At 39.1% G+C, this 24,466-nt stretch overlaps 2 protein-coding genes across 2 annotated transcripts in view; one reads left to right on the top strand and one right to left on the bottom strand.

Moving 5' to 3' along the window:
- LMOD3 (leiomodin 3) overlaps positions 1-10,578 on the top strand; it is a 13,607-nt gene extending 3,029 nt beyond the window's left edge. The window contains exons 2-3 of the mRNA XM_007946063.2: positions 40-1,404; positions 10,552-10,578. Coding sequence (XP_007944254.1) covers positions 40-1,404; positions 10,552-10,578 — 1,392 coding nt within the window. The remainder of the gene's footprint in view (positions 1-39; positions 1,405-10,551) is intronic.
- Positions 10,579-14,616: 4,038 nt separating this feature from the next.
- Positions 14,617-24,466, bottom strand: part of ARL6IP5 (ADP ribosylation factor like GTPase 6 interacting protein 5) — a 35,636-nt gene continuing 25,786 nt past the window's right edge. Inside the window, exons 2-3 of the mRNA XM_007946062.2 lie at positions 17,763-17,980; positions 14,617-14,789 (exon numbers count right to left, since the gene is read on the bottom strand). Of these exons, the coding sequence (XP_007944253.1) occupies positions 14,617-14,789; positions 17,763-17,980 (391 nt within the window). The remainder of the gene's footprint in view (positions 14,790-17,762; positions 17,981-24,466) is intronic.

The following is a 24,466-nucleotide window of genomic DNA, read 5'->3' as shown; positions in this document are numbered from 1 at the left end:
ACTGCTATCTATTCTAACCCTCAAAAACCTCTCTTTCAGGAAAACACACAAGAACACCATGAAGGAATAGACAAAGGTAATAAAAATATGTCCCATTTTTTAAAAGAAAAGCTCAACAGTGAGATAGTTGCAAATAAAAGAGAACCAAAGGGCAGCAACAGTGTCCAGGAAATGGATAACAATGAAGATGTAGATGAAGAAGCTGATGATGATGAAGATGATGAAGATGATGAAGAAGATGATGGTGAACAGAGTGATGAAAAAACAGAAAGAGAAGAAGGTGGTGCAAAGGAGCAAATCAGAAATGGTGAAAACTGCCAACAGGTGATTGATAAAGCATTAGAAGAACAAAAAAGCAGACCAGAGGCCCAAGAAAAGAGTGAGAAAAAAATATCAAAATTAGACCCAAAGAAGTTAGCTCTAGATACCAGTTTTTTGAAGGTAAGTGCAAGGCCTTCAGGAAACCAAACTGACCTAGATGGAAGTTTGAGGCAAGTGAGGCAAAATGATCCTGACATGAAGGAACTCAACTTGAACAACATTGAAAATATCCCCAAGGAAATGTTACTGGACTTTGTCAATGCAATGAAGAAAAACAAATACATCAAAACCTTTAGTTTAGCGAACGTGGGTGCGGATGAGAGCGTTGCATTTGCCTTGGCTAACATGTTGCGTGAAAATAAGAGTATTACCACTCTCAACATCGAGTCCAATTTCATGACAGGTAAGGGAATTGTGGCTATCATGAGATGCCTCCAGTTTAATGAGACACTAACTGAACTTCGGTTTCACAATCAGAGGCACATGTTGGGCCACCATGCTGAAATGGAAATATCCAGGCTTTTGAAGGCAAATAACACTCTCCTCAAGATGGGCTACCATTTTGAACTTCCAGGTCCCAGAATGGTAGTAACCAATCTGCTCACCAGAAATCAGGATAAACAAAGGCAGAAACGACAAGAAGAACAAAAACAGCAGCAACTCAAAGAGCAGAGAAAGTTAATAGCCATGTTGGAGAATGGGTTAGGGCTGCCGCCTGGAATGTGGGAGAGATTGGGGGGACCAATGCCAAATCCCAGAGTGGAAGAGTTCCTCCAGCCTACTCCTGGGCCTCCCAACCCCCAAACAGTCCCTTACAGTCGACGAAATGAAATGAAAAAGCCATCGCAGCCTCCGCAGTACAGGACTGACCCTGACTCCTTCCGGGTGGTGAAGCTGAAGCGAATCCAACGCAAATCTCGAATGCCAGAAGCTAGAGAACCACCCGAGAAAACCAACCTTAAAGATGTGATCAAAACGCTCAAACCAGTGCCGAGAAATAGGCCACCCCCATTGGTGGAGATCACTCCCAGAGATCAGCTCTTGAATGACATTCGTCACAGCAATGTTGCCTATCTTAAACCTGTAAGTAGAAGGAGGGAAAAGTGGTGAACAAGCACTGGAATAAATGTATCCTGATGCTATTCCCTGTAAATCTTAATAGAAGGAGATACTCACTAGTTACTGTTAGTCTGAGCCAGTGAGAGTTACCAGTAGATCTAAATGACTGGTTTTCCCTAAAGACACGTATCTTTACAACTTCTGTAACAAAGTAACCTCAATAGCTAACATTTATTGAGCATTTACTTTAGGTCAGATTCATTATATGAATTAACTTGTATAACCGTCTTGACTGCCTTATAGGGTATGTACTATATTTTCCCATTTTATAGAAAGAAAGCTGAGACTTAGAGGCGTTAAATAACATGTGTAGGAGAAATAGCCAGGAAGCAGTAGTGCTGACATTGAAACCCACCTCTGAGTTCGGGGCCAAGCCATATTCACCACTATTCTGGCTGTGACCTCTCAGAAGAAAATCACCAGGCCTGTCTTCTGAAGCACCTCTTATCGAGTTCAAACCTCCACCCTTTGATTAATGACTAAGCCCTTAATCTTTTGTGTCACTCACTGTCCTGTCTGCTATTTTGAACCCTGCAAGTGCATCCTCACAGTACCAACAACCCACCCACACAGAGCTAACAAACCAGTTGTTGTTGTTGTTATGTGCTGTCGACTTGGACCCAACTCAGCGACCCCTCCTTGGGTTTCCGAGGCAGTATCACTACGGAAACAAACCAGAGAGACAAAGAAACCAGCTGTAAGGAATAAATAAGAATGAGAGGTAATTGGGCCAATCATTTGTAGATAACTGAATGCTTTTGAAAGATTTAGACACAGTTCTTTTTCAGTAGATGAAAAGATACTACCTGTAATTACATTTATACTTCAGGTTAGCCTGTCTATGAATGAATGAAGTTTTAATATATGTTACTATATTTCAGTTTGAACATTTGTTATTAGTCACTGTTTCTGCTGACATGTGAAAAAGGTCTGTCTATTCCTTGCTGCTTAGGTTGCTGTTTAACTGGCAGAAATGAAATTTTTTTGTCACTACTATCATGGCATTTATGGAAGTGGAATGTTGCATGTACACAGGCCAGCAAACCAAACCCACTGCCAGTGAGTCAGTTCCAACTCATAACAACCCTACAGGACAGAGTAGAACTGTCCCCATAGTGTTCCCAAGGCTATAAATCTTTACGCAAGCAGATCGCCTTATCTTTCTCCCATGGAGCAGCTGCTAGGTTTGAACCACCAACCTTTTGACTAGCAGCCGAATGCTTTAACCACTCTACCACAAGGGCCATGGCTGAGTGAAAACTAATTGTGTTATTTTAAAATCTCGTGAAGAATTCAGCCAAGAGATTACACTGGCAAAATTTCAATATGTTGTTATAGAGATTACCAATTCTTCAGGACATTTTAAACAAATTTCCATGTACGCTCATTGTTTTCAATTTTAAAGAGCTTTATATTCTGAAATAAGTGTTACTTATTCGTGTCTCTCTATCTGTGTATCTATGTGTCCTGTATGTTCTGTATTCCCATCTCCTAGTATGCAAAATGATCAATATTCCACTTTTCTAAATCAAAGAAGGCTCTTATCTGTGATTAAGAGGACCTCTGACTTTCTTTAGGCAAGGACCAGGGTGAGAACACCAGAGGTCACAGGAGGTTAGGCAAGGGTCCTTTTCCTGTCCTTGGGCACAACCCCAAGGCTTTCTGCACCTGTTCTCCAGGCTGCCAGGCCCTCCATAGGGGGTGGATCAGGGTGGTGTTTTGAGATAACTAGTTCTATCATCATTTCCATAAGCAGTCACTGGTAAAGCATATCCAAACTGCCTTGGTGGCTGTATAGTCATAAAATAGCATTAGTCTGAAGGAAGTGAAGGAAAGCATTTTTTACAATCTACATGAAGGGGGCAAATGGACTCAGGGTAGAAGAGAAAATGAAATTCCAATGATCATTCGAACCAACTCCCTGCCTTCCGAGGAATGTTCTGCTGAGAAAAATCTGCTCTCCCAGAGTCCATTCCATTCCATCCATCCTTTTACCCAATAATGTAACAAATATTTACACAGTGCCCCCAGGTGTCACTGTGAGAGGGATCAGAGCTGCTGGCTCCATCTCATGGAGCTTACAATGTAGTGGTTATCATTTTCACGGCCAAACATCACAGTTTTTAAGTCCAACAAAAGATGTTAAAAAGAAATCTATGATGATAATTAAAAAATACAATATCCCACTAACTACTACATTTTTCATATTTCAATCAATTTTAAAATACTATCAATTTTAAGTTTGTGGTTTAACAATGTTTTTAAAATATTCATTAAGAAAGAAAAGCATGATGCAAAGTAAACTCTGTCACATGCGTTTTGAATGGTTGCCTTGCACATCAGCCTCTTTGCTTTGAAATGACTTTGATCTATTCCAAGGAACTGGCAATTTCTTCTGCCTTCATTTGCCTGGCTTGGCCTGCAGTAGGCATCTTTTTGCATGTATCTCAGTTTAAAAAATGTCACATAACTTCATCTATTTGGTCCTGTGAAACATTCTGCAAGAAAAATGTGAAAGTGCATCATTCCACAGATGAAAATTCACTTCACTAATTGCGCTTTGCTCCTGCTGCTCTGTTTTGTGCCTGTGTGCATATGCAATAAACTTCTGCTGTAACGCTGAATCACAGTGTCATCGTTTAAAAGACCTTTTTATTCTTTTTGTTTTCAAATAATTTTAGACTTAAATTGGTACACAGAATTCCTACATACCAGTCACATTTTACCACATTTGCTTCATCATTTTTAAAAAGTGGCATACATCTTCACAGGGCACTTAGCTCAACAGAAGTGATATAGTATGAATGACTATGACATTTTCTTACCTGTGGCTAGCTATGGTAAGACATTGTAAGATGCGTCCTGCTCTCACAGCTGCTGAAATGTTACAGAAAGTGAATCTTAGTCTAATGAAATATAGTAGAAACTATCAGTGGCAATATCCCAAGATCCCAGCAGAGAGGGATATTTTTGTTCAAATGAGACACAACACTCACTTTGTAGAGGTGAAACTACAGTTGGTTTTATTATTGTTATTATTAAGTTTCTTTTCCCTTCTTGCATTATAGTAATGGGATGAACTCCAAACCCTTGAATTTTGAAATATGAAGCTAGCATGAAAATATTTTTTTTAACTGATGCTGCTAACGAGAACATTCAATGTTTAAAAACATACTATTTTAAGTAAAAACTTAATACTAAGGGTTTTTTTTCTTTATTAGAAAACTTAAAAAAAAAAACTTGGTATTTTCTTCTAGAGCACATCTCCGTAAATAGTTTTTATTTTAAAATTGTGTATTTTCATTTTAATGCTTATTCCTCCCCTGCGCTATCCCTGTGGTTTGGGACCTCTGAAATGAAGTTGCCAGGAAACAAAGGAAAAGTTTATTTGCTTGGATCAAATGCTTCCTCTGCTAAGAAACTATCCATTCAATTTAGTTTAAGAGATAGTTACTCTGTGGGCCCGGGGTTGAAAACCGCTTGAGTGCAGGCCAGATCTATAGTCCTGTTTTGTTTGGCTAGAAGATCATTGCATAATTTTTAAGTGTCACTTTAAAAAACTCGTATCTGGCACCATTTGAAACATCAGATCTGGCCACACTGGGCTTGTATTTGTATGGCACTAATCATCTGGATCTGTCTATTGGCTTCTCTCTTGAACTAGGTAATGGACTCTCTAGTTTTTCCCAGTTCCCACCAGGTCCTATCAAGTAACCTGCTTTACTCATTCACATTACTTGATATGCTTCTGTAAGCTTTTTAAGGAGCTCTGATGGCATAGTGGGTAAGGCATTTGGCCACTAACTGAAGGTTGGTGATTTAAACCCACCAGCTGCTTCATGTGAGGAAGATGAGGCAATCTACTCCCCTAAATATCAACTAAGAGTCAGAATCAACTTGATGGCAGTGTTTTTTTTAAATGGTGGTTAAAGCACTCAGCTGCTAATCAAAATGTCAGTAGTTCAAACCCACTCTGTGGGAGAAAGAGGATGCAGTAGGCTTCCAGAAAGATTTATGGCCTTGGAAATCCTGTGGGGTAGCTCTACTTTGTTCGATAGGGTCGCTATGAGTCAGAATTGACTTGCTGGCAGTGGGTTGAATTTGATAGGTTTTTTAGTTTATTTCTTGTTTGTTTTGTTGCCTTGGTTGTTTATAGCTATGCCTCTAAACTCATTTGTCTAACAAATAAACTGAATTCATTAGATAATGACTAATTCATTTCCCCCATGAGTCCGTACATCAGTTCAATGCAACAACATTGTCTTGTTCAGGCTTATCTGTCCCTGGCAAATGTATGATATTCTTTCATCTTTTTTTAAATTCAGTAGTCTACTCGCTGCCTGCCATCCCGGATGAGTATTTATACTTTTTGTGGAGATAAAATCCCATCTGCAGCAACTGTTTAATCCACTGAGGTCAACTGCATTTAATAGCATATCCAAGCTTCTGCTGCAATCAAACAAAGTAACTGTGTTAACATTCACTCAGTTTCACTTTGGGCTCCCTTATGTGCATGTGGATTGCTTCCAGCCAGTTGTTGAAGATTCACCAAAGACACTGGCAAATTTCACCTTAGGGCAGACTTCAGCATAATAATATCATGAGCTACTTTGGTTAACCAAAAGACCCCATAAACTGTTGGTGTTTACAATTAGGTGTTAAAATTACAGAATTGACTCTTGAGTCTTTATCTTTGTCTCTGGCCATTTCTTCTTTGTTCCATTTATAAGATCTTCTTTTTCTTTCACCTGGAGCTCTGGTGGCGTAGTGCCTAAGGCATATGACTGCTCACCAGAAGGCTGGCAGTTCAAACTCACAGCTACTCCTTGGAAGGAAGATTGGGCAATCTACTTCCGCAGAGATACTGCCTCAGAAACTCAAGGAAGGGTGGCTGTGAGTCGAAACTGACTAGGCAGCAGTGAGTTTGGTGCTTTTTTTTTTTTTTTTTTTTCTCTTTCACCAGCTTCTCTTGATTCTGCCCTTGGTATAATTTTCTACTCTTTCCCATCTTCTTCCATTGTTTCAACTGTCAATGTAATAATGCAGGACCACAAATCTCTAGAACTACTTAACCTCAGACCCAAATCTCTCTCTCCTTTTTGGTCACTAAAAAGCATTTTCTTAGTACTTTCATTTACTCTCTCCCCAAACGAAGGTCTTTTAGACCTGTTGGTCCTGGTTCACAATATCCCATTGTGTCTGTGTTCTCTCACATATTCAGGTCAAAAAACCCAGACTTACCTTCAACTCATTTTTTTTTCCTGCCCCCTCTTTCTTGCCTCCCAAAAAATGAACCAGGGCAATCTAAAAACAAAACAAAACAAAACAAAAGCCATATGCCAACCTACATTACAGCTGTGGAAGCAGAATAATTTTGTAAAGTGAGACGCCAGAGGAGAAAGCAATGTAACACTCCAAACCCATTTCAAAAGAGCATATTAACCAGGAATTATATAGACCAGAAACTGTTTATTTCTAATATGAAGGGGAGAAAAAAAATGCATGTTTTTGATATGCATATGTTTTTGATATACATCTTTTCTAGCATCTGTGATTTTTGTACCCATGAAATTAATTTCCACTCATAGTGACCCTACAGGACAGAGTAGAACTGCCCTCCATAGGGCTTCCAAGGCTGTAATCTTTACAGAAGAAGGGCCTAGCCCCTGGAGAAGGATATCATGCTTGGTAAAGTATAGAGACAGTGAAAAGGGGAAAGACACTTAATGAGATGGATTGAAACAACGGCTATGATGATGAGCTCAAGCATGGCAGCGATTGTGAGGGTGACATAGGGCTGGACAGTGTTTCGTTCTGTTGTACATAGGGTCACTATCAGTCAGAACTCACTTGATAGCACCTAACAACAAGAAGAATCTTTATAAAAGCAGACGGCCCATGGAGCAGCTGGTGGGTTGAAACTGTCAACCTTCTGATGAATGCTTAACCACTACACCACTAAGGCTCTTTCACTGTGCCACCAGGGCTCCTCACGTGTGTGATAAAACCCATTGCCATCAAGTGGATTCTGACTCATAGAGCCCCCATTGGGTTTACAAGGCTGTAAATCTTTATGGAAGTAGATTGCCTCATTGTCCTCCTGCAGAGCAGCTGGTGGGTTTGAACTGCCAACCTTGTAGTTAATAGTCAAATGCCTTACCCACTACACCACCAGAGCTCCTTCAACTCTGTGATAAAGATCCTCAAACTTTAGCATTTTTCAGAGTCACCTGGAGGGCTCAACAGAGATTACTGAGCCCAACCCTAGAGTTTCTGATTCAATAGGCACTGGGTGGGAGCTGAAAATTTGCATTCTAACTAGTTCTTTGGTTATGCTGATCATACTTACCTGGGCACCAGGCTTTGAGATCTATGGTTCAGTGACATCCATGGGAAACCATATTTAGCATTTTTCCCTAAAAGGCCCTTCTTTGCTGCCTCCATACTCCCTTCCACCTCAGATTACCTTTTCTTCTGTATCTATTAAACTCTATCCAGATTCCAAGACTCAGCTCAAATACTACTACTTACAAAACAAAACGAAAAATCAATAGTAAATACCCTTCCTGCATATTTCATTCTCTTTCATCTGTACCTCTCTTACAGCACCTCCCACATTCTGTTTCAGGATGAGGCCCTTATGGATATGCTGTGGGTCTCCTACAGGATTCTGAGTTCCTTAGGCAGTTCTTTCTCATCTCCACTCTGGACACCCACTATGGTGCTTGACCTAGAGCAGGGACTCAAAAGTTGTGCTGAATTAAGTAATTCCTGTTTAAATGGGTCTTCCCATTCTGGCCTCCACCCTCCTCTGAGTGTATTTATGTGTGTGGACTGTGCAATGTTACACACATGCATATACATACACACAAGCTTTTTTTAAAAAAAAAAAACAACTAATGTTAACAAATGAAGGGGGTAAAAGACCCCCTTACAATACTACAAGCTGTTTTCTTCTGTTTGCATGTTTTTATACCACGTCTTTTTCTTTATGGTTTCTGTCTTTTGTATTTTGCTTAGAAATTACCTCTCTTGAAGCTTATTGAAATATTTGCCTATCTTTTCTTATAACTGTGATAGGTTTGGGTTTCAAAAAATATTTGACGTTACTAATGAACAAAAGGATTGCATTTTAAAAGTAAGTATGAAGCAAGGAAGGAGCCCTGATGGAGCAGTGGTTATGAGCTTGGCTGATAATTGAAAGGTTGGTGGTTCAAACCCACCTAGAAGCTCTCAAGTTCTCAAGGCAATCTGCTCTCATAAACATTACAGTCTAGGAAACCCTAGTTCTACTCTAGGGGCAGTTCTACTCTGTCACGTGGGTTCACTGTGAGTCAAAGATTGAACAGGATATAACAACAAGAATAAAGAAGTCTGCTTTATTGTTTCTTTTCCAAATAGTTAACCAATAATCATTTAGTGACTCATTCCTCTTTTCTCCAATGATCAGAACTGCCAGCTTGGTCATATTTTAAATACTTCAGTGTTTCTGGGCTTACTATGCTTGGTCAGTACCACATTAATTATGCTTTTTAAAATAGCATTATTATTATTTTGGAACACTTTCATGCATCTCCATAAACATATATGGAGAGTAACATTATATAATTTTTTTCATTCGATAATACAAAGAACTGCACTGTTTTAATTATTTACTGCAGCTTATGGTTACTTTAAATTCTTGACATTATTATTATTATTATGCTCATTGGTGTGTTAACAACTGGCTCTCCTTCAGGTTCCTTATGCAGATACAGTTATACCTTTCCTCTCATGAAAGTCTGGCATTAGGGAGGGAGGGGGTCAGAAGCAAATGGAGGACACCTTTGACTAAAAGGTGAGCAGGCAGCAGCCCATCCAAGGCCCTCTATGGCAGGCAGGATGCTGGGAAACATTTCTAGCCAAAGGTCATGGGCAGAGAACTGGCAATAGGAAGGGCCACAGCAGAGGCCAAAATGATTCATCACATTGGCAGAAGGCATGGGCAATAGAGGGAGAAACATTCTTAGTCATTATTATACAAACTGAGTGTCCCCTGGACAACTTCACTGTCCTCCATAAGGTAACAAACCAAAAATAAAATAAAACTGTTGCCATTGAATCAACTTCAACTCATTGCAATCCTATAGGACAAAGTAGAACTGCTCCAGATGGTTCCCAAGGCTATAAGCATACTGCCACATTTTTCTCCCATGCTGGTAGGTTCAAACCACTGATATTTTGGTTAGCAGCCAGTGCTTAACCATTGCTCCTTCTGCATGAGGTACAGAGGTGCTGTAAGAAAGGTACATGAGTCACCATCCTAAGATACAGCATTACTTTACAGAACTTGCCTTATCTTTAAGCTGTTCCCATGAAACAGAGCTATATGTTTCATTTGTAGTCCTGGACTTATGCTGTTCTTTGTAATTTTTTTGCTCTTGGGAGTTCTCCAAATAATATTTTTAAATGACCATCAAGTAAATATCAACTTTAAAGGAACACATATTTTATATTCCTATGGTTATATTTTTTAAGGCAGTATATAATGGTGATCAAGGCATTGAGTATGGAAATCAGGAAGATCTGGTTTCAAATTTTGGCTCTGTCACTTCCTAGTACGTGTCTTTAGGCAAATTATCCTCTCTAAGCCTATTCTCTACTTTTAATAATATTTAGGATGAAATGAGATAATGTTTTAAAATAAGTATTAAAGTTGATTACTAAATTGTATTATGTAAGTTAATCCATATAATAGCCTGTGGATTAGATACTTTTACTGTCATTTTACAGCTGAGGAACTTGATGCTTAATATCAACATCCTGTTAAGTGCTAGTGTCTGGATTTGATCCCAGGCTGACTCCAGTACTAGGCCTCTTGTTTCTAAGATACGCTTCATCATGTGCTCAAAACCCTTGGAACAGTGTCTGGCATTGGTAAATGCCCAATGAATGGTGGCTATGGTTACAATTATTGCTTTGTCATGATTTTGGGGTGGGGGGAAGTCTCTGGTCAGAATTTTGAATCCATTCTGCATCCTTAGAAATATGCAAATTTTGTAATCTTTGCTGTAAAGCATTTGAATTTCCAGGATTAATTTCCCCCCTTTTCTTCATATAATTAAATCACAGGTACAACTGCCAAAAGAACTGGCATGAGAGAACAGAATCACCTAGAAGAACAAGAACTTGAAATAAGGACTCTTGGATTAGAGCTTGGAGACTATTTCAACAGCAATTCTTTAGGATCCAGGTGGCAAAACTGGGAACAATGTCAACATCTCATAGGAGTATTTATTAAAGAGGAGAATGCTTGGATCAGGACAAAACACAGGCTGAAGGGGAAAGAGGAATTAGGTAAACTATTAATATATAGGGACAGCATTTTCTACTTCTGGTTGATTTGAGTGACTTAGGTAAAATTGAGAGTCATGTTTCCAGGAGCAGAAACAAAGAGAAGTTCTTTTATTTATTTTTAAGTCAATATTTGCCTTCCTATTGCTTTCTATTGGTAAATAACAGCGCATACTAGGGAAGTGTTAGCCACTTTCTTCCCAGTTTTTCTCCTTCCATTTCCTCTGCTGTCATTCACCAGCAGCAGTGGCTGTATCTTAAAGGGAACAAATCCTGTTTCAGCCTATGGAAATGGGAAAGGTTAACTGAGCCCCGGGCCCTTCTGATGCTTTGAAAGTGAACTGATGATTAGCTCTTCTCGGGAGAATCTGTTGTGATATCCAGTTTCTGAGCTTGCCTGGCTTTCTCTCTTGGCTTCTCCCCACCTGATGTTTCAAAATACAAATAAATAAATAAATAATCAAACTCAAAATAGACTCCTGATAAGGTTATCTGTGAGGGACAGAAAGTCCCACAGAAAGAGAGAGAGGAATAATAAACATTGCATATAGATATATATAAAAGTGATCCCAGTGAGTTTCCATCTATATAGAGATGATGGTAGATAATATGCTGTTTTTGTAGAAATTTTTTAAAAATAATATTGTAATTGTTAAGATTTTGGTTTGCACTAACTACATTTTCTGGTTGGTTGGTTTTTTTGTTTTTTTTTTAAGTATAGTCTGTGAGACTAATTGAATCTTGCTGCTTCTCTCGAAAGCCTTCTAAAGGAAACTTGCAGGATTAAACTTAAAGTCCTTCACCTATCATTCAGAAACCTCCATTATCTAGCTCCAATTTATGAATCCAGTCTTACCTCCCACAAATCCTTACACCTTTCTTGATAAAACTTCCTTGTGCACACCCTTTGCTGTCATTGACCCTTCCACACAACAGTCTCCCTCTCATTCTCCCCTAGAAACTTCCCTCCAGTTCTAGTTCACCCAATTTACACTCAATCTTCAAAGCCCAGGTTACGTCCCAACTATTCCAGAATTACCTTCCCCCACAACTCTAACTGCAGTGTTGTTTCCTCTTCCTAAGTCCCTAAAGCCCTTCGTTGTCCACCTCAGCCACTAGGTATATGTCATTTGGGATTTTGTAATGATAGAGGTGGTGTAAACCTAGAAATTAGGACATCAAACTTTGGTGCCTTTTTCTCTCTTCTTTGCTTGAGTGAATAATTGGTACCTGCCTCCTGTCTCCTTTTTAATATTCGTAACTCACTCATTGCTGCCAGTCCATTCTGACTCATAGCAACCCTATCTATAGGACAGAGCAGAACTGCTCTGTAGGGTTTCCAAGGCTGTAATCTTTATGTAAGCAAACTGTGCATCTTTCTTCTGCACGACAACCAGTAGGTTCGAACCTTTGGTTCAGTAGCTGAGTGCCCGCATAACAGACAAGATGGGCAAGAAGAAAATGAACCTATTAAAAGCAATACATTATCTGGAAGGACAAGCCATGGGGAAGAAATACAGTGTTTCTGTTGTTAAAGATAAGTTTGTGTGTACAAAAGCATCCAAACAGTTTTAAGTAAAGTGACTAATTTTAGAAGAGCAAATGGCTGATAGTTTTGTTTTCTCCCCTAATATTTCTACAAAACATCTTTGCATATATAGCAGTATAGTTAAGAAATGGGTGCAACAAACAAAACTTTTTAAGTATCTAGTACATTCTACATCTAAGAGGCTAATTTCTGGAAGAACAAAGTGTCCTAATTATTTTTAAAAGCTTAATGTCTATTAGTAGTAGAAGTTCTGGAGAGTCCTATGTATTTGCTTGCCCAGCCACAGCAATAATAAAATCAGAAATTTCAAAAAGTACTAATAGCCTTGAAACAAGACTTCAACCCGAAATGTGTACAATTTCATAGATTATTGACTCAATATACAAGTTTTTGTCAAGAGACAGATGACATGGTTCACATGTTTTCCATCCACCCACCCCATCCCAAATGTCCCTTAATTGATCAAGGTTTTAATTTGTTTCTAAAATGTTATCTTGACTCATGGGATTTACGTATTATATTTTTCTACTATTCTTCCAGGATTGACCATTGACAATTAGTAATTATAATGAATATAAATATATATTTATTCAAGTTGTCACTTTCTCCAAATTTACTGCATTTAGTTAGCAGAGCTCACCATGTAGAGAATATAAGGTGCTAAAACACATGTAAACCCACATCAGGTTGCAAAAAGCATCCCACTGTAATTTAATTTTATTCTGGATGAAAGTATATGAAGTAATAATGTTTTATTAACACAGTATTTGAAACAAGCTAAGAGTATTTGCTATATGGTATATCCTCATGGCTTACAGGGTTGTCATCGAGTCTTTTCGATATTTAACACATTTTCATTAAATAAAGGCTCACAAAAAAACCTTTGATAAATTTTATTCTTCATATTTGGGTCAGTGTACAGATTCTAGACCATGTCTTAGAAGTAGTGGTGGTATAGTGGGCTAGAGGTGAAGGCTGCAGGTTGGCTGAGAAATTAAAATGTGAGAAAAATTAGAAGCAGCAGATGTTGCTTCTTATTCTAGAACATACAGAGAATTTCTTCAATAAGTACTGCACAAATTGTCTACACAATTCAGTGTTAGGGAAAATGAAATGCTTTCTACTTCTGCTACGAAGCCACTCAGTTGGCAAGCAAAACATTTCCTATGATCTGTTTCCAACACCTGGGAAGTAAAGAGAAGAAAGTAATGGAACACATAAACTCATGCTATCTCAATTCAAATGTCTAGCTATAAAAGTATATGCTTATAGCAATTACTGCCTAAAATTCTTATGAACTGCACAAGCTGATAATCATTCCCATTTTAATTCTGAAAAGCCTTTTGCTCAGTCATGTAAAGATTCTTTTCAGATTTCAAAAGATCAGCTATTATTTTCCTCTTTGTGCTCCAAGGAACTAATAAAATGCACATTCATTTCCTTTTCTCTAAACATTCCAGTTAAAATCTAAACAATGAAAAATATAAGGGAAACATCTTGGGACAGCTTTTGTTTCATTATAACAATAAAAAACAGTGCAATATCAACAGAACTCAAGTTTTGCTTTATTGTTTTTTTGGTTTTTAACAATGTAAGTTACATAGTTGTAACTTCCTTAAAGAATAGGACATTAAGTTTGCAACAGATACCTGCTGGTGAAAACACATTACTGGTATTTCAAAAATTTACAAAAATTTGAGAAAATATTCTCCTAAACAGCAATCTTTATATTTGTAAACAAAGTATAAACTGATTTATCCAGTTTCCACTGCATGCTAAACAAGCAGCAAAGAGATAGAGATCATCTTTGATTTTAATAGCAATAAAAACTAAACTAATTCATACCCCACACATTCCAAGCCTAGGGAATACCTTTGGGAGAGGGATGCTTGAGGAGGATTAGAAACAGGCTAACACATGACAACATCTACTTTATCAGCCTTTCATTTATGCATATTACTAACATTTGACAATTACTTTCTCCTGTAACAGCATTGCGGCTGTACTAGTCACAATTCTTTTATTCCCTTAAATAAGGGTGATCCATTTCCTATCAGTTTTCATAAACACACTCAAAACTACAGACAAAATGAGGGTGGTTTTCCTTCTGTTTCTGTGGCCTTCTCTCTGTAACATCAGAGATACTGATAGCTTAGCCTATACATGCATGCTGCCATAGGTATTTGGATGGTACGTGCACCTCCTATTTCAAAAACACAAACAGAAAGTAGGTCTGGACAAGAGCAAACTGCAAGTGAATTTCTGCTGTGACCCTATCACTAGGCCAGTGACACTTATTCCTTCACTTTACTGATGTAGTCAGAGATTTTGTTCAAGCTTTCTTCCTGCTGCTCCAGAGCATCCAGGACAATGCCCATCGGTGTCTTCTTCAACCCCATCCCCTCTATTTTATTCTCCAGCTTGTTCTTGAGGTTCCGAAGTCTCAAAGATGCATGGATGAACATCACTGCGGGCAAGAGGGACATGGTAAGCACCAAAGCAACAGTTGTCTTTTTCCACATCAACCTTATATTCCCTCTCTTTCCACTTTTGGTAAAAAGTGCCTCAGTTAGCTATAGTCCAATGTGGTTCTTTAATGGATCCAGGCCTTCAAATAGATCCTTGGCTTATGCAAACTGGACCTTATATAAAGCTCATGATCAAGTCATACGTAAAGTGTTGTTGGTGTATGAAGGAAATGGTGTGCTCAGCAAGAAGGACCATAATCTGGCAGCCGAGCTCTCTCCTTCACACACTGGCATTACTATCCTGCAGATACTAGTAAAATGCCCTGAAATTCAAAGGGAATCATTGTGATTCCAACCTACTTAAAAACTGACTCACACAAAGTTTTCCAGGAAGGAATTCTTGCCCAATTCAAGGATCATCTGGAGTTTGTTCTCCTCAGGAGACCCTAGAAGTCTTTGCGTGACGGAATGGTTAACATACTTGGCTGCTAACTGAAAGGTTGTAGGTTCAAGTCTACCAGAGGTGCCTTGGAAGAAAGGCCTGGAGATATAAAAGTCACGGCCATTGAAAGCTCTATGAAGCACGGTTCTACTCTGACACACATGGGGTCATCATGAGTCAGGTAATCAACTTGATGGCAACTAGTTTCAGGAGGCATGCGGGCAAAGACCACTTACAAGATTCTTCCCAAGTGTCAGTTCTCCAAAGTGCTGGGTATAGATTTATAGATAAAAATCTGTGTTTTATAGAACTTATCTACTCTAGAGTTTCCCAGATTTGCTTGATTATTAAGAATGACCAGGGTTTGCTTATTAAAAAAACAGATTCCCAGGCTCTTCTCCTGGGCCTCCTGAACCAGAACCTTAAAGGGATGGGCTTGGGAATCTGTATTTTAAACAGGCAACCCAGGTGATCAACACCAGTGGTTTTCAAACTTTGATGTACATACAAATCACCTGGAGAGTCTGTCACGTAGGCCAATTCCTAGGCTCCACTCCCCCAAATTCAGACTTTTAAGATTGAGGTAGGTTCAAGAATGTATAATTTTAATAACCACGGTGAATAATTCTGATCATGGACCCTATTTCTGAGAACATTCATTGCTTTCTATCTGGTAGTTTCCAAACTGTGCATTCATCTGAAACATTTGAGGAGTTTTCTAAAAGCAGAGGTTCTTTGGGCAACACTGTTGATCCATAGAATCAAGACCTCCAGAGTACGTGGCTGGGAAATTTATATTCTTAAAAAGTGTCTTGCCCTTGCAAACATTACACTGAGTGAAGTAAGTCACAGAAGTACAAATATTATATGATCTCACCATAGTGCCTAAGGCACTGGACTGCTAACCAGAAGCCTGACGTTCAAACCCATCAGCCACTCCTCAGAAGGAAGGTTGGGCAATCTACTTCTGTAGTGATACCACCTCGGAAACCCAAGGAAGGGTTGCTATGAGTCGGGGCCGACTCGACGGCACATAACAACAAACAACAAACAAAATATGAAATATCAAGATTAGGCAAGAGACCAAAGTTTATTAGCAGTTACCAAGGATGGAAGGGAGGGGGAAAAGAGGACTCATTGCTTAGGGGGCACTGAGCTTCTGTTAAGGGTGATGGACAAATGTGGAATTGGATAGTGGTGATGGTTGTACAATATGATGAATGTAATTAGTATCACTGAAATGTATATATAAAAATGTTGGAAAAATGGCTAATGCATGAAATCATCAAGGTTTGGGAATCACTGATGTTATCTAATTTCCTTGTTTTATAGATGAGTAAACTACAGCTCATAGTAGATGACTGGTTCAAATCACACGACTGGGTCCCAGAAAATTCTGCAATAGAAATAGGGACCCCTGACTCTCTATCTATGTTACATTTCATTACATTACCTGGTCTCAGGCTGATGTAGAAAAAGAACTAAAGAAAATAAGCTGTGCATTTAAACAAGATAGAATCATTGAAATACCAAGTCTCTAGCACATAAGGAAAACCTGAGGAATATTTCCAAAATGCTGAATCTGCTGATTCAAATCTTTTGTCTAACAAGATGCGGGAATCATCCATAAATATTCTGGGCTTAATCTAACAAAACTCCAAGACAAGGTAATTATTTCATTTAATGGAATAGATGTATAAGTAAAAATGTAACGAAAAGTTAAAGCAATGTTCCTGTCACTTAATACACTAGAATGTGAATCAGATGTCTGCTGATGAGGCTGCGATTTTATCTGATCGCTATTTCTGGCTTCAAGTAAGTGTTTGGGGCCTCAGTAAATACTTAGAAAACATCTAGTTATCTTCACCAAAATCGGTATCTATATTCTGGGCCAATTTCTCCTCTACATTTACCAAATTTTGACATTAATTATGATCTTCAGGAGCTCTGGTTGTGTAGTAGTAAAGACATTTGGCTGCTAACCACAAGTTAGGCAGTTCAAACCCACCAGCTGCTCCATGGAAGAAAGACTGGGCATTCTGTTTCCGCAAAGATTTACAGCCTTGAAAGCCCAACAGGCGTGACTATGAGTTGGAATGAACTCGATGGCAGTGAGTTTGTTTTTATGATCATCAGAGTAAGTAAAGAGTAAACAGTTTGTGGTTCAAATGACAAAAGAATTCATTTCTGTCTCAGAAAAAGAAGAAGGGCACTTAAAAATTGAGAACAGACATTCTAGTATCAGGCAAATCTGAAGTCCAATCTAGGCTAAGCCACTCTCCTGCTGGGGAACTTTGGGATTTTTAATCTGTTTTGTTTACTGCTGTGTCACCATATGAGTGTCTGACCCACAGCAGTTTCTCAACAAATATTTCTGGAATTAATGAATTATTAGGCCTTGACCTGTTGCTTTAGAAAATTCTGATAACTTTGCAGATATGCCAACATACGCAAGAAACAGGCTATGTAATTCCTGTCGAACAACTGTACCCACATTTGTTAGGATATAAGAAAAATAAGATTCACTTACATAGCAAAGGAAAGGTGATGCCAAACACAAAGACCATGACTCCCCCAAACATGGATATGAGGAAATAGCTTGCCAACATGACCACCATAACAAACGCCGTGGGATACTGCTTCTTCATGCGACGAAGGATGTCTTTATTGTGGGATGCCCACACAAAGCCTGTGAACACCAACACCACCACAACTCCTCCAAGGATCATGTTGAAGGGACTCAAGAACCTGGAATATGGAAAAAGAAAAAAAAGAGAAACTAGATCAGCAGCAGTCCTAGCAATAGCAGGAGAAGAAGGATGGGGAGGAGGAAGAGGAATAAAAATAATTAATTGGGTGCTTATTAAGCACTTTTTCTAAATTGTCTTATTTAATCCTTATAGCCTTATGAGGCTGACACTATCATTTTATTTCTTAAATGAAGAAACTGAGGCACAGAGAGGTTAGAAAATGATGGCGCTGAGATTCCCACATAGGTTGTTTGACTTGAACCAAATTAGTTAGTTCATCTCACTAGAGGTCCATAATTTAAAAAGGCTAAGGTCTTTGGAAGGAGCTCTGGTAGCATAGTGCCTAAGGCACTTGACTGCTAACCAGAAGGCTGGCAGTTCAAACCCATCAGCCACTCCTCGGAAGGAAGATGGGGCAATTTACTTCCGTAGTGATACTGCCTCGGAAACCCAAGGAGGGGTCGCTATGAGTCGGGTCCGACTCGAGGGCACATAACAACAACCACAACAAGGTCTTTGGAAGAGTTGCATTTGGCTTTCATACATTTTGGGGTCTAGTACACATTAGGTTGTATTTTCTTGGCTCTGAGGGCTTATTTACACCTTCATGGAAGCCACCATCAAAGATGAATACAGAATAGAGGCCATACAATGGCATCTTAGGCCAGATCCAGTCTACAAACGTATTTTTGTTTGACCTGTGTAGGGTTTAAAAAAACTTTTACTCACATTCCAATGTGGCAAAAAAAAAAAAAGACAAAACTTGGTCTTTCTTAACTGTCTTGGAAACAAGAAAATTTTACAATATTGGGCCCACTTTCTCACATGTCAACAATCGTTTGGAAACCCTGCCTCATTCAGACAGAACAAATGTTCTCCATTTAGCCCCAGACCCCACAAATCTCTACTGTGTCCTTCACAGAAGCCCAGAGCAAGCTGCCATTCATCATTTTTTCTAAAAGCTGTTCTGCATCACTCTCTTTCATAACCTGTCTGATCCATGGAGGCATTTGAGGTCCATGGCACAGAATCCATTACAATTTTTTAAAAAATCTAAAGTAAGATACAGCTATTGGTCTTTACTCGTATTGAACAAAAGAGAATAAAGGAAATCAAAGGCTCAGAGGAGAAACTGTTGTTGTTGTTGTTATGCACCGTCAAGTCAGACCCGACTCATAGCGACCCCTCCTTGGGTTTCCGAGGCAGTATCACTATGGAAGTAGACTGCCCCATCTTCCTTCCGAGGAATGGCTGGTGGGTTTGAACTGCCAGCCTTCTGGTTAGCAGTCAAGTGCCTTAGACACTACCCTACCAGAGCTCCTCAGAGGAGAAACTAACCCATGGGAAAAAAAAAGCCCACATGACAAACAACCTCATCAAACTTTAGACCAGAAGAACTACATGGTGCCCAGCTACTACTACCGACCGTTCTGATACGGACATAATAGAAGGTCTCAGATAGAAGAAAAATGTAGAAAACTCAAATTCCTCAAAAAAGGCCAGATCTACAGAACTGATAAAGACTAGAAGAACCCCTGAGACTACTGCCCTAAGATACCCTTTGAACATGGAATTGAAGCTATTTCTGTAGGGTACCTTTCAGCCAAATAATAGATTGACTTATAAACATTAGCACTTGTGAGTAATGTGCTCTCAAACAATGAACTATATGAGATCAAACAAGCAATGTTTACCCAAAATAAAGGTCAGAAGGCAAGGAGTAGAATGGAAGTTAAGATCGATGGAAACAGAACAAAAAGAATGGAAATAACAAGAATGCTGACATAAGGTAAAAATTGTAACCTATGGCATGGAGCCGTTGGTATAAAAATTGGTAAAGGGGAACCTGATCTGCTATGCAAACTTTCACCTAAAACACACACACACACAAAGCCCAAATTGTCATTAGAAAATGGATTATTAATTGAGATTGCCAAGCACAGAGCCCCCAGATTATTCTTACATGAACCAGGTCTTTATTACAATTTTTTTCTAAATTTTATTTATCTTGTCATTGTGGTTGAAAATATATACAGCAAAATATACACCAACTCAACAGTTTCTATGTGTACAATTTAGTAACGATAAGTTGTACAACCATTCTCACCCTCCTTTTTGGAGTTGTTTGTCCTTCATTAACATAAACTCTCTGCCCCCTGTTTCCCATCTAAACTTTCAAGTGGGTGCTTTCATTTTGATCCCACATAGATAGTTCTTCTTCTTCTTCTTTAAAACTGTGATTTGGGTGAAAGTATACAGAGCAAATTCATTTCCCATACAGCAGTTCATACACATTTTGTTTCATGACACTGCACTTTCCCCACAATGTAGCTCTCTTCCCGCTTCCTCCTTGTAGTTACCTTTTCCCTGGGTCCTTCTTTCCTATGCATTCCTGCCCTCTGAGCTATCGCCCTGTGCAACTATTGCCCTTCTGTTCCCCCATGATTGATCATTCTAAGGAGTGTATCTACCTGATGTAAATGTTCACCCTATATGCCTGTCTATTGTTTGGGTGGAAGCCATGGGAGTGAGTTCAATTCCAGACCTGAAGGGTGACTAGGGATCATAGTATCAGGAGTCTCACTACATTGTATCAGACCAGTAAACCTGGCCTTTTTCATGATTTTGAGTTTTGTTCTACATTGTTCTCCCACTCTACCCAGGATCTCCTATATTGATCCCTTTCCAAGTGGTTGACAGTGGTAGCCAGGCACCATTTAATTCTTCTGGTTTCATGGTCATACAGGCTGAGGTTGCATGGTCCACTAGTTCCTTGGATGAATAGTTTCCATACATGTTTGGTTTTCTCCATTCTTCTTTGCTCTGGACAAGGAGAGACTCATTGTTGCATCTACATGGGTGCTTGCAAGCTTTCAAGACCCCACTTGCTACTCACCAAAGTAGGATGTAGAACAATGTTTCTGTGTAGTAACATTATGCCAGTTGAGCTTGATGCCCCTTGTGACCACAGTCCCAAGCCCACAGGTCCAACAACTTGCTCCATCAGGGTGGTTCAATGTGACTAAGAAGTTATCAAAACTTTGCGCCCAGTTCAAGGTATATGGAGATTCTTATAGCACATACAAAGACATATATAGAAATATTATCTGCCAACCTTATATATGATCATGGGTATATTCCCTTTTGCCTAAACATACCTGATCATTCTGCCAGTCTACCCATCTATTTACCTTAGATTAATTTTTGTTATCACTGACAATGCAGTATTGTATATGTAAAAGTGTTTATCTTTGTTGTCTATAGCTGTTGTGTACCTCTCTCTGTCTCCCATATAGATAGTTCTTAAAAGAGTTTAATGTCCAAGGCAGGAGTTTTTTTTTTTTTTTACTACTTAAGCTAAAGTGTTGTTTGATTTTAAGAAGATGTCATGGGATATTTTTGATTTAAGTTTTAAAGATTATCTCAGGGCAATAGTCTCAGGGGGTTATCCACTCTCTATGGCTCCAGAGAAGAGCTCTACTGATGTAGTGGTTAAGGCATTTGACTGCTAACCAAAAGGTCAACGGTTCGAACCCTCCAACTGTCCTGTGGAAAAAAGATGGAGCAGCTCCTTCCATAAAGATCTATAGCCTTGGAAACCCTATGAGTCACTATGAGTAGGAATCTATTCAATAGCAGTGAATTTGTTTTTCTGAGTTCATGGCTCCAGAAAGTCTACAGTCTATGAGCACTGGAACTTCTTTTCTACATTTTCTCCCTTTTGATCAAGAGTCTTCTATGGAATTTGATCAAAATGTTCAGTAAGATCTTACTATTTTGATGGCAACTGAACTATGGTTGAAATTGGAGAAAATGATTATGAAATAGAAATCTATACTAAATATTTCAATACTGAGAATAATAGGCATTACAGGCCCCACCCTATCTCCAACATGTGTTCCCTACCATGTGGGGAGACTGAGTAGAGAGGATCAGAAACCCTCACAGATTAATAAATATCATCCCTATCACTAAAAAGATTGAGAGACCGTGTACTAAGTGATTGCTGTAATTACACTGGGTAGTAGGATTATGGGTAGTTTTTCCCCATTTGGTTATTTCTATTTATATATTTTTCAATAGTTATTTATTCTAAAAAAAAAAAAAAAAAAAAACCAAACTCACTGCCATCGAGTCGATTCCAACTCACAGCGACTCCCTTTGGGTTTCTGAGGCAGTAAATCTTTACAGAAGTAGATAGCCCAGTCTTCCTTCCACAGAGTGGCTGGTGGGTTTTGAACCACCAACCTTCTGGTTAGCAGTCAAATGCCTTAGGCACTATGCCACCAGAGCTCCAACTCACAGCAACCCCTCCTTGGGTTTCTGAGGCAGTATCTCTATGGAAGTAGATTGCCCAGAGTTCCTTCTGAGGAGTCGCTGGTGGGTTTGAACTGCTAGCCTTCTGGTTAGCTGTCAAATGCCTTAAGCACTATGCCACCAGAGCTCCTTAGTTATGTATTAGTTGGATAATAATAATGAAGATACCTTTAAATGAACAATGAAATAGGAAGGTAAAAACTGAAAGAAACAAACCCTCTTACAAAGCCTTTGACGTTGACCTATAATCCACCCAAATATTTCTGAACTGTGAAGAAAGGCAAAGATCAAAATTAACTCAACAAATTAGAATGGGGGTTTAAAGTTTGTGTAAGCTGCAAATAGGAATGTCTATTCTAGATATATTATCTAAAATATCTATTACAATAATAACACATGAAACAAATCAAACACACTGCCATCGAGTCGGCCCCGACTCATAGTGACCTCTCCTTGGGTTTTTGAGGCAGTATCTCTATGGAAGCAGATTGCCCAACCTTCCTTCCGAGGAGTGGCTGGTGGGCTTGAACCGCCAGCCTTCTAGTTAGCAGTCAAATGTCTTAGGCACTTCACCACCAGAGCTCCCAATAATACATGAAGCATATAATAAATTCAAGTCAAGTTTTAAATTTTTTCTCTGGGCAAATAAATTCGACATCTGGGTTGAATGTTTAAATAAAGCCCAGGGCCAAGAACAATGAAAAATCTAGGCCTGACTCAAGCAATTCCAAATTTGCTTTTCACCTGTTGCTGTTGCTCATGTTCAAGGAAAAGGATCAGAGCAAGGAGTCCTATAGAACTAGTGTTGGCTTACAACACTCCCAGCCACAGTCTATAATTAGAAAGTAACCAAGTTTCCAAGCTGGAAAAAATGAACAAAGTTACTCAGAGCAGAAATGATTTCCTTCTGTAGTATTCTTAAATACAATTCCATTCTAAGAAATGGTAACAGAAGCACCAGTGTCCTGGCACCAATTTGCACTTGGAGCAAAAATAAACACCAAGCTCCAGAGATTAATGTCATTTTCCAGTGGGCCAGCAATTTGGGAACCTGTTCTTTTCAGAGATGAGTAAAGCTTTTAATCAACGGTTGGACTGTTAGTCACACAAGTCACAGTAAACCCCAAGAAATGTCAGGACAAAACGTTCCATAAATTTACCACCCTTTATGCCATGTAGTTAGTTGCCGTTGGACTCTGCTGGGTGGGGTCTCATTTGCTGGTAGTCCAAAATGAGAGGGAGAGAGGAAGAGAAAGAGAACACACTAGACTTTCTGAACTTGGAGGGAAAAAAGACTGTTTTTATTATTATTATTTTTATTGTGATTTAAGTGAAAGTTTACAGAGCAAATTCAATTTCCATACAACAGTTCGTATACATTGTTTCAAGACACTGACTTCAATTACCCACTTCCCCACCATGTAACAGCTCTCTTTCCACTTCCTCCCTGTGGTTACCTCTTCCCAGTGACCTTCTTTCCTGTGCATTCCTAATCTCTGAGTAATCTCCCTATGCAAACATTGCCCTTCTCTTCTCCCACAATTGCTCATTCTAAGGAGTGTATCCACCTGATGTAAATGTTTACCCCATATGACTCTCTCTTGTTTGCCTGGAAGCCACGGGAGTGAGTTCAATTCCAGACCCAAAGGGTAACAAAGGGCTACAGTCTTGGGGGTTTCACCAGGCTCTATTAGACCAGCAAATGTGGTTTTTTTATGATTTTGAGTTTTGTTCTACATTTTTCTCCCACTCTATCCAGGATCTCCTGCACTGATTCCTTCCCAAATGGTTGACAATAGTAGCCAGGCACCATCTAGTCCTTCTGGTCTCATAGTCATATAGGCTGAGATTCTCATGGTCTACTAGTCCCTTGGACTAATTGTTTCCATGCATCTTTAGTTTCCTTCATTCTTCTTTGCTCTGGATGAGGAGAGACCAGTTGTTGCATGTAGATGGCCACTTGCAAGCTTTTAAGACTCCAGTTGCTATTCTCCAAAGTAGGATGTAGAATGATGTTTTTGTGTACTATGTTATGCCAAATGAGCTTGTTGTCCCCTGCAACCATGGTCCCAAGCCCACAGGTCCAACCATTTGCTCCTTCAGGGTGGTTAGCTGTGGCTAAGAAGTTATCTTAACTTTGTCCCTTGTTAGCTCTTTGTCTATATAT

Source organism: Orycteropus afer, unplaced genomic scaffold (assembly GCF_000298275.1).
Source record: "Orycteropus afer afer isolate SDZICR_OR568_19922 unplaced genomic scaffold, OryAfe1.0 scaffold00149, whole genome shotgun sequence".
Classification (NCBI taxonomy): domain Eukaryota; kingdom Metazoa; phylum Chordata; class Mammalia; order Tubulidentata; family Orycteropodidae; genus Orycteropus; species Orycteropus afer.
The sequence above is the reverse complement of the archived record's forward strand: the minus strand, read 5'-3'. Positions and strand labels throughout refer to the sequence as shown.